At 36.0% G+C, this 10,508-nt stretch overlaps 1 protein-coding gene across 8 annotated transcripts in view; it reads right to left on the bottom strand.

Moving 5' to 3' along the window:
* Nucleotides 1-720: 720 nt before the first annotated feature.
* Nucleotides 721-10,508, bottom strand: part of YAP1 (Yes1 associated transcriptional regulator) — an 86,798-nt gene continuing 77,010 nt past the window's right edge. For all 8 annotated transcript variants that reach the window (XM_026706887.2, XM_087937076.1, XM_026706885.2 and 5 more), the window contains 3 exons: nucleotides 7,626-7,753; nucleotides 5,413-5,525; nucleotides 721-4,397 (listed from right to left, as the gene is read on the bottom strand). In XM_026706887.2, the coding sequence (XP_026562672.1) occupies nucleotides 4,159-4,397; nucleotides 5,413-5,525; nucleotides 7,626-7,753 (480 nt within the window). In that variant the 3' untranslated portion in view covers nucleotides 721-4,158. The remainder of the gene's footprint in view (nucleotides 4,398-5,412; nucleotides 5,526-7,625; nucleotides 7,754-10,508) is intronic.

The following is a 10,508-nucleotide window of genomic DNA, read 5'->3' as shown; positions in this document are numbered from 1 at the left end:
GGAATAATAGAACCTTCAGTCCGAAGGGAGGTTCGGCTGTGCTTAAAAGCAGAGCCAAAGAACTAAAGAGAAGCTAGAAGGCAAGAAATCCAACCATTTCCTGCTTTCTAGCTAATCTAAATCTCCCAGCAGAGCAGAACAGATGATGGTCAGAAAAAGGAAAAACAGCAATTTAGCAGGCAAGTTTGCTGTGTAAAGGGTGAGTGGGCGGGGAGGGTTCCTGCGGGCCATGTGAGTGGCGCAGCCTTGTGTTTCTGTGCAGCCTGGATTGATTGCTTTTGGGGGGGGCTCTGGGGGTGAGATTTCTCTGTAGCCCACCAAAATTTTCTCGTGGCCCACCAGTGAGTTGTGGCCCACCAGTTGGCGACCACTGTTCTAAAAGATGTGGCAGATTTAATGCTTCCATTGAGAGTGTTTTGCTCATACCAATTTACGCTGCAAAACAATTTTGTTTTGAATGGGCAAAGCACCACTTTGATAGCTTTGGTTCAACCTTGCCAGCCAAGCTTACATTTCTTAAAGTACTTGGATTTCTTGAGAATATACAACAATTGTTGTCTTCAAATATGATTATAAATTCAAACCAGAATCACCCTCCCCAGTCATTATTTTAAATTACCTGTCAGTTTATGGGTGCAAATTCACTCATATTAGGGTTTTATTAGCATTAAGATGTGTTTAATGTTAAAAATATAATATTAAAAAAATAAAACAAACACATTTTTAAGCGCAAAGTATATATTTATATCAGGTAAAACAAAAAAAAAACAGTGAAAAATGTATTACATAAAAGAAAATAATGTAACAGAATTTACTAAGGTATCTAACATAGGCATGCTCTTACACCTAAAGAAAATATAACATTTATAACTATATATATTTGAGAGTTGTGTTTCAGAGTTCTCTAATAGAAAACATTTTAAAATATAGAAGTTTTTCACCCAAAGGAAAAAGTGTCATTTTAGACAAACGTACAAACCCACCTGTTGTATAAAAAGTCGCTTCCCCCCATGATTACAAGTGAAGTCATTTTAATATGGATTTTCCATATGTGCAAAAGATAGGGTACCATTGATTGCTCTTAACCTTGCATTGCTTGAGCTCCAACACTGATTGGTACATCTGTGAATCCACATGATTTATCGACACAGTATATTTTTTTCAAAGCATGTTGCCAAACATACACAAGAATTCATAAGCTTTCACTGCATTTTGAACATACTGTATTTAAAAAAATATCTAGAAGCCATAAAGTTAGGACAGTAAATCTGTTTAAATATATACACCAGTCAATACAAAATACTACCTATAATACTTTTTGTCTTTGCATTTCAATACCCTAAAAGGAGTAAGCCACTTTGTCAAATGATAGATTTGAATAAAAAAATGTGTAATAGCATCTAGTTTGTTTTTCTTCTGCCAACAGTACAAGTGATTGCTAAGGCACATTTCCCACCTAATAAACAGGCTTAAAGAGTAACTAGAGTTAAGTACTGTACAGAAGGCTTAGTGTTAAGAGAAATTCAGGGAGAGTTTTAGGTAAGTACTTTTGTAGCAGTGCTACTCAAATATAGTTTGAGCTGTGTAGTGTAATGTACAAGAAGGAAAAATTAGGGTGGGGGGAAGTTCCAACTTTAAAGCTATAACCAAGTAAAGCAACCAAAAACTGTTACTGGGTTCAGGAATTCAGAAGTTCCATTTGATATTCAAACGGGGACACATGATTCTCCCATGTATGGAAAAAAAAACAAATGCAAGAATTCTGAATTTCTCACCCTTTCTCCCATTTGGAACACTATTTGAATCAATTTATAGTTAGTTTCAGTTGGCTTTCAAGTATTTCTTGGAAAGGATGGGGAAACAAAAATAAAAATAGAGGAATCTTCTTAATGGGACTGAGAATCTGCTCATATGACCCCCATTCCCATGTTCACTGACTTAAAGGCTGATATGGCATTGCAGAAGAAATATAATTCATTAAGCTGTGGCTTACTGGCATACACAAAACTCAAGGCTGGCAACTGTTAACTTCATCCTCGTGTCAACTAAAAAGAGACACATTGCTGGAACCCAGCATTACACTTCTTGAATTCTCTTCCATGTACCCATGAAATCGTTTCCCAAAAGAGCCAATCTTTTTAGAACAGATTTTGAGGGTGAATAGGTGGTGCCCAAGGGAGAGGGCATTTCCTGCGTCACAACACCTCAGATGGAAATAACTTTTAGCAACTTGAGCAAAGAATTGGACTCCGTATAATTTTTTTTAGCATGTCCTAGTCTGAAAATCATACACGGAATTTCAGGTTTAAACTTTTCTTGATGGTTAATATTATCAACTCTTGCAATAAAGGTAACAAATTAATGGGAATGTTGACAGACCTATAAATCACTTATTGGTGCCAATGCATTTAAAGGAGAGAAAAAAAGACATCATAGCTTATATTTCCACATGGGCACATTTTGTTCATTTAAAATACTCTTTGGAATATCACAATTCCTACAGACATCTTTGAGAATAATCCATTCCTGCTAAAAGTAAAGTTATAGATTTATATATACTCACTCTTCGATTTCAGTGCTAATCACTACAACTAAAATACATGGCCACCTACATGCTCATGTTGCCATCTATCACATATCTTTACAGTCTTCTAAATGTACAATGGACCTATTTTTCAGTATGCTTTTGATACAGTTTAACTTTAGTGTTCCCACTGCTAGTATTGTAAACTCACCTGACAGTGCAGACAGTATCATGAAACTACGTACAGGAAAGCATCATTTTCTTTTCATTGAGGACGCTTGATTCTCAAGTCAACAATTTCATCAAAATTAAAAAGCTCTCCAAATGACAAAAACTGTCCTTTGATTAAAAATTCAGTTTAAGGTTTACTGGGTTCAAAACTCAGGGTAAAAGCCATACAGCTGGCCATTCTTAAATGGCAATGTTAAAAACTTTCAAAACTCCTTCCAGAATATGTGAGACTAATAAGTACATTTAGGTAAAGAATTATGTAAGATGAGGAAGTTTCTTTGAATTCTGGATACAGGGGTGAAACTTAAGCCCATGACTGTTTAATCTAATGAAAACATTCAAAGCTATCTTTTTAAAAGCTGTAAGCAAAACATAGAACTACTTCTACTACTACTATATTATCAGTAGTTAATATACTACTGATATTAACTGGCTATACTAGCTTAGTATAAAAACAATCCATTCAGACTTAAATAAGACTAGGTAAAGTCAGGAAATTTAAATTTCACTATTTAAAAATATTAAAACAAAAACAATCAATAAACACAACAGAACCAGAAAAAGTTCCTTTTCTAATCTACTGCTATAATTAAAAATAAATCTAAAATTTGGAAAACAAGCTACAGAGGCAACAATCACGACCCATGATTTTGTATAAAAGGGCTTTTTTTTTTTTGATGCTGTAAAATGTGAGCAAACTAACCGAGGGAATTAAGAAGCTGCCAGTGGGCACAATCCAACAGCCGCCCTTGGCGTGTGTCCGTTTTGTTCAATATAGATCAAGCAGCATGAAGAACTGTACCCAACACTAAAATGTCTCATGATTTGTGCCCAACAATAAAACATTTTATGCTTTATTTCCAAATTAGTATGGACTCCCTCCACCCTACCTCCTATCAGCTATGCCACTTTTGGCTTGCTGGGCCAATTAAGTTTTTTCTTTCTTTCTTTCTTTTTTGACAACACACAAAAGCTGAAGCTCCACAACATCCTTAGTCAAAGAAAAGGACAAGCAAACAGAAAGCAGGGCAAAAGGAATGGTAGACAGCATCCAGAAATATAGCTGGTCTCTTTCTCTTTCTCTCCCAACTTTCCCATCCTCTCCCTGTCCATTACCACCATGCTGAACAGTAGTTGCAACAGAAAAAAATAAAATAAACCAGAATTCTTCAGAGTCAACGTGAAAGAGGTCAGCGATATAACAGCAGCGATTGGACAAAAAAAAAAAAAAAAAAGAACAAAACATTGGATCAACAAAATCTGAAGTATTTTGTTCAGTAAAACATTATCCTCTCTGATCATAAGCCAAGATGCCTTTATGATACAGACTCGTTCTCAACAAAGGTACATGTCTTATCTCCTTAGATCCTTCAAAGATTTCAAATTCCATCACCCTGAGGCCCCTATAACCAGGTAAGAAAGCTTTCTTTATCTAACTTGGTGGCTGCCAGCACAGATTCCATGTCATTAAGGATATCGGAGCTCAAAGCTTCTTGTAGGCTTGGCATCAGTTCCTCTCCTTCTATATTCATTGCATCGCCTTCCAGTGTTCCAAGGTCCACATTAGTCCCCGGAATGGCTTCAAGGTAGTCTGGAAAACGGTTCTGATGGGAGGGGATGGAGCTTTGGTTGATAGTGTCACCTAGATGCACAATAAATGCAAAGCACGGCATTAAGCACATATATTTAAGCGGCTCTAAAACTGGTCACTTGAAGCCACCACCCCCCAACCCTATGGAGCATCAGCAACAACATCTTAATCATGGAGACCCCCTACTGGAGCAACTCCTTTGAAAAACAGAAGGCATCAATTGAGAGCAAGAACAACTGCCAACCCACAGAGATAACTTGCGATAACTTGCAACAACTGTTGCTCAAAGAAGAGAAAATCAAAGCCAGCTTTCTCTTCTGAAACTGCCAGGAGCCCAACAATAAAAAGATCCACCTGCCTTAAAAGGAGGGGTATCAATTTAATATCTCTACTTCTTTTTTCCCCCATCCCTTTCTTTTAGCATGTTGTTGTTTAGATTGCAAAACGGGAATTGTTTTATGACTGATCTTGTAGGACACTTTGGAAGTCTTTTAAAAATTAAGGTTAAAAATAAAAAAAATAATAAAAATAATTTTATAAGTAATATAAAAGGATTAAATAAACAACAATATAAGTTCCATGATTGCAGTCAGAATAATTTTCAATAGTGTTTGTTATCAATGGGACAGGAAATATGGAACCTTAAAGACTGAAACCACAGGGACAGGCTGCAGAACTTGCAGCAGTAAATTAGGAAATGGTTCAGATTTGCAAAAAATATCCAAAAATATCCAGCCCATTTTAAACAAAAGACGTCATCACGAACTTTCTAGATTCATATTTGAGCATGTCACAGAAGAAGATATACTATAAATCTGTTGTCAAAATCACTATAAATCCAAACCATTTTTTTACTCTTTACAAATGATAAGGTTCGGGTAGAACGCTGTGAGACACATAGTTGAATTCCTTGTTCTCTGAGGAAAATCAAGTCAAATGTACCTTTCCTGACAATTCCACTAGCTCAGTAACATCTCTACTGCAGCCAACTCCTCCATCTTACTGCTAGTAAAAACAAGATATAGGAGCATCAGTCAGACAGCAATTGGAAGGAAATGAGCCTCACCTGTATCCATTTCATCAACACTATTAAGAAAGTCATCTGGAGTTCTGGGAACACTGTAACTGCTCATGCTGAGGCCACTGTCTGTGCTCTCATCTCTGGAGTGGTATGTCCCACTGCAAGGGAAATGTTATGTTAATTTAAGTTACTGATGGAAAGAACAGACAGCATTTATCATCAAAAGGGCTCATTTTCACAGTCAGGGTTGAATTATGTTCTCCTTGTAAAATTACACATTAAAAAAAAGTCTGTGAAGGAGAATTCTTTAAACATTCAATTCTGAAGGTCTCAATTCCCACAATGCAGCATAGCTGAACATGTGGCATGTTCCCAGCACATTTCGTCCACAACCTTGACTAATCTTTGCTGCCACCACATAACTTCTCAAGTGCTATGATGCTGCAATCTTCTAAAATGGTAACTACGTCTGTGTGACTCTCAATAAAAATTAATAAATTCACAGGAGTTAATAATAACAGATCTCCACTAGGGCAACATTTTTTCAAAGAAAGTTGGCAATGCCTTCTAATTTGCTCATGTGTTCTTGAGAGTTCTAATCTAGATATGTTTCTAATTTGCATTTGCTGTCTGTAACCTAGTTCAAGTCTATACTGAAGCAGTATAGAATTTGCATAAATAAAACTGAAATTTAGTTTACACACTATTATGCTACCGACTGCCCCACTGCAAAACTGTATAGGTAGTCCTCGATTTACAGAAGTTCATTTAGCGATGGTTCAAAGTTACAATGGCACTGAAAAAGCTACTTATGATCTTGTTTCACACTTCCAACTGTTGCAGGATCCCGTGGTCATGTGATCAAAATTCAGATGCTTAGCAACCTGTTCAATATTTATAATGGTTGCAGTGTCCTGGGATCACATGATCCCCTTTTGTGACCTTCTGACAAGCAAAGTGTATGGGGAAGGCAGATTCACTTAACAAGCAAGCTGAGATGTGGTGGCGCCGTGGCTAGAATGCAGTACTGCAGGCTACTTCTGCTGATTGCTGGCTACCTGCAATTTGGCAGTTCGAATCTCACCAGGCTCAAAGTTGACTCAGCCTTCCATCCTTCCAAGGTCGGTAAAATGAGGATCCAGATTGTTGGGAGCAAAAGGCTGGCTCTATAAACTGCTTAGAGAGGGCTGTAAAAGCACTGTGAAGCAGTATGTAAGTCTAAGTGCTATTGCTACTAAACAACTGCAAGAAAGATTGTAAAACAAGGCAAAATTCACTTAACAAATGTCTTGCTTAGCAACAGAAATTTTGGGCTCATTTATGGTTATAAGTCAAGAACTATCTGTATTAAAAATGCACTTGTGCCACAATGGCTGACAACTTAACTATAATATACACAGACATATAACCAAGGGCTCCAGATATATTCAGAGTTTAGTTATGGTGGTTACTATCCTTGAAGTTAGAATTTTGTAGGATTGCCACTGAGAAAATTCTGAAAATAATATTTATATGATAGTAGGGCAAGGAGGAAAGCCCTTGAGAAATGACAAATTTCATTAAAACGTAGTAATTTTCTTATGTTGATTGACTTATGTTTGAAAAATACACACAAGTCCTCAAATGAAACAATATCCAAGGAACTAACAATGACCAGCATTTCTTTTCAGTTGTTTGTGTGCATGGATGTCCCATTTTTAACCTTATCTATTCAATAATAAGGACTAGAAGCATTAAACACATGACCCCGTTAACTATTAACCAGAGGCTGCATAAATTAATACCAGAAAAAAATACCCTGCTTGCCTTGTAATATGATCTGCTGAATCCTATCACCATTTCCTGTGTGTCAGTGCTGTAAAGAATAAAATTAAAACCAGGAATACTGCAAGCTCCTTTAAGAAAGCCCCACAGCAAGTTCACTCCTAGCTTTTGAAAACATTTTCTGAGTCAGTAGTTTTAAATGGTTGTGCATCAATTGACTTGTGCTTGGGAGAACATGTTATGACTTTGAAGACAAATCTTTTCTACAAGTCTGAACAGTTGATTTTCAGAGATCTTAATCTTCCGCATTTTGGGGGGAAGGTGGGGTGGAAACGTGAGAGTGAACTGGATTTGCCCTCTAAGAAAAGATCCTTTTTCAGATGTGGTTCTTAGAAGAGACCAAAGTCCCAAGCAGAGGATTACAGAAACCAAACAGAATTTGAAAAATTGTTAGCTTTGGTGAAATGAAATCACTCATAGCTACTGCCACTAACCTGTTAAGAAAGGGATCTGAGCTATTTGTGGTCATTGTTCTGAGTTCTTGAGACATTCCGGGAGAGGATACTCGATTCTGGGTGCCATCTTGTTCCATACTGGGAAGCTGACTACGGAGAGCCAATTCCTGCCAATTAAGAAATGACTGTATTCATAACTCACATTCAAAGTTCAATGCTCAGTTGCAACATTGGAGGAAGATACTATTTGTTTGGTGCTAAGCTATGTAATTTCAAAAGTTAGCACAAGTCTCTCACCAGTTAGCAGTAATTGCTAGGTAGTCATGGCATGTTATATGTTACCTCCAACATCAGTCACATAGGTACACCCCCAAATATCAGCTGTTGGGGAAATTAAGTGGGAAAGTACTAATGTAAAGTACTAATGTAAAGTACTCATCTCCTACTTCTACACTTCCCAAAAGGCATTTGCTTGGCAGATGTGAGGACAGAATGATGACCTAAGTAAGTCTTTGATCAGAGCCAGCAGAACTCATAGTCTTATTATTCCATCTCATCCATTTACTTCACTTTCTTATCATCTGGATGGCTTTTTTTGTACATATACACTCCTTTATCAATGTACAAAGAAAAATAATTTGAGAAACAACTTAAACGGTGGAGCTGGAGAAAAAATAAATAAATCAAGGCACCTGCAGGGAAAAGAACCTGAGACTTAAGAGGAGGGATAGGCAAAGACAACATGAACACTAATGACACAGGAGATACTTCAAGTTCTTATGAAGTTTAAAAGGGATTTGCTTTGCTAGTTTAAGAGATGGGAAGGGCCTTGAAAGTTTGCCAAAGTTCTGCCACCAGAAACATAGGAAGTTACCCGTTGGTGTCAGCAGCTTTAGAAATGGGGACATGAACCAACAGGTTTAATGGGGATTATGAGACGCCGTCCTTCAATGGCTCCTCAAATATTACTCACCTTCATTCTTAATAAATGTTAACATGGCTTTTAACTTACACAATACCAAGAAGGAGAAAGAAATTCATAACTGCCCACTATTTTCAACAAGGTCCTCATTAATATTTTCAGAGTAAAAGACAACACTGGATAGAAACAACACATGTGCACCCTTCTGTTTTAAATGCAGCTGAATAAAAAAAACACTGTAATATTATTTCTTAATCATGAAATTAACATACAGTATATAATCCAACGCAAGGCTTTGAAACTTGATATTTCAATTCATAAATCGAAAGGACACTGAAAGGATTCAGATTTCAGTTAATGTTTGTATACGAAGTCTGGAAAAGATCTGCCTGGTAATTATTATTTCCTCATTACTTAAAAAAACCAAAACAAAGTCAGACATTTCTAATTGGCATTAAGAAAATTAAGATTTAACACATTTTTTTACATAATTTTTAACACTGGATTTCATAAACCAAGCTAAAACAATTCATCAAATCCATAGAGAAGCTAGTCAAGATGAATTTAGACTTTTGAATATTGTCCAACTGTACTTTAAATGCTATTTTTGAGTCAGAAATTCATTTTTTTCTAATTTTGAAATATGTAATAACATTCTTTTAACATTTTCTGTCCTTGAAATGTGAACATCTTATATTTTATAATGATGTTTTATAGGATCAAATCATTTTTTTTAAAAAAAAATCAGTTATAAAGTATATGCTAGTAATGTATTACTTTCCATAAATGTAAAATGTGTCATGAGAGTTCAGATTCTGATACCATGGACAATAACGACATCATTGTACTGGCACAACATTATTTATTTGGGATGTATTTTCTGGAATATAAAAAAGTTGCAGATTAAAATCAAGTTCTATGTGGAAAAAAAGGAGTACTGGCAAAAGAGAAATCTCCATAAATTAAAAGTAGCTTTAAAAAAAAAAGAGGCTTAGAGCTGGTACAGGTAGTCCTCGATTTACAACCACAATTGAGCCCCAAAATTATATTGTTAAGTGAGAAATTTGTTAAGTGAGTTTGGTCCATTTTACAACTTCTCTCACCACATTTGTTAAATGCATCATTGCGGTTCTTAAATTAGTAGCACAGTTGTTAAGTGAATCTGGTTTCCCCACTGATTTTGCTTGTCAAAAGATTCTGGACACTGCAACTGTCATAAATGTGAGTCAGTTGTCAAGCATCTGAATGTAAATCATGTGGCCATGGGAATGCTACAATGGTCATGTGAAAAACAGTTGTAAGTCACTTTTTTTCAGTGTTGTAACTTCAAACGATCACTAAATGAACTGTTGTAAGTCAAGGACTACCTGTAATAGTTTACCAGATAAGGAATCCAAATTAAAACTGAAATAAAAATAAAAAATAAAATAAAATAATAATAATAATTATTATTATTATTATTATTATGGTGCAACACTGTTTCTCAGTACCTGAAGTCCCGGCTCTTCCCTCAGCCAGGATATTATGTGAGCTGCCAGAAAGTTTCAATGTTTTTTGTGAATTATTGTGCATTCTACTGATTTGTTGGCTTATTCTGATTTTTTTTTTTTGGCGTTGTTAGTTGCCCATAGTTGCTTGGTAAGTAGGTGTCTATGTCTATTGAATAAAACATACACACACACTAAAGTTCTAAACTACCATGGATATGTTTCCATTTTTATAATTTTCACTTTTTTATTTCAAAGTAGATCTTAATATTAGCAATCCGAAGCAAGTGAGTATAAAGGACAGAGTCACCAAATACGAATGGAATCTTTCAAATGACTTTAAACAGAACTATGGCTCATAGTTTCCACAGGCTAAAGAATATTTAGATTCAAGCCAAAATAAATCTATTAGGCTATTGGCCCCTTTATTTTTAGAGGCTTTTCTAGACATTGACACCAATCTAGTCTTGGTGTTCCAGAGGCCCGAAAGTGACCAAACAGGTGTCGCATAGA

The sequence above is a fragment of the Pseudonaja textilis genome, chromosome 7 (genome assembly GCF_049901715.1).
Source record: "Pseudonaja textilis isolate UNSWEBS1 chromosome 7, rPseTex1.2, whole genome shotgun sequence".
NCBI lineage: Eukaryota > Metazoa > Chordata > Lepidosauria > Squamata > Elapidae > Pseudonaja > Pseudonaja textilis.
Note: the sequence above shows the minus strand (reverse complement) of the source record. Positions and strands in the feature narration are given on the sequence as shown.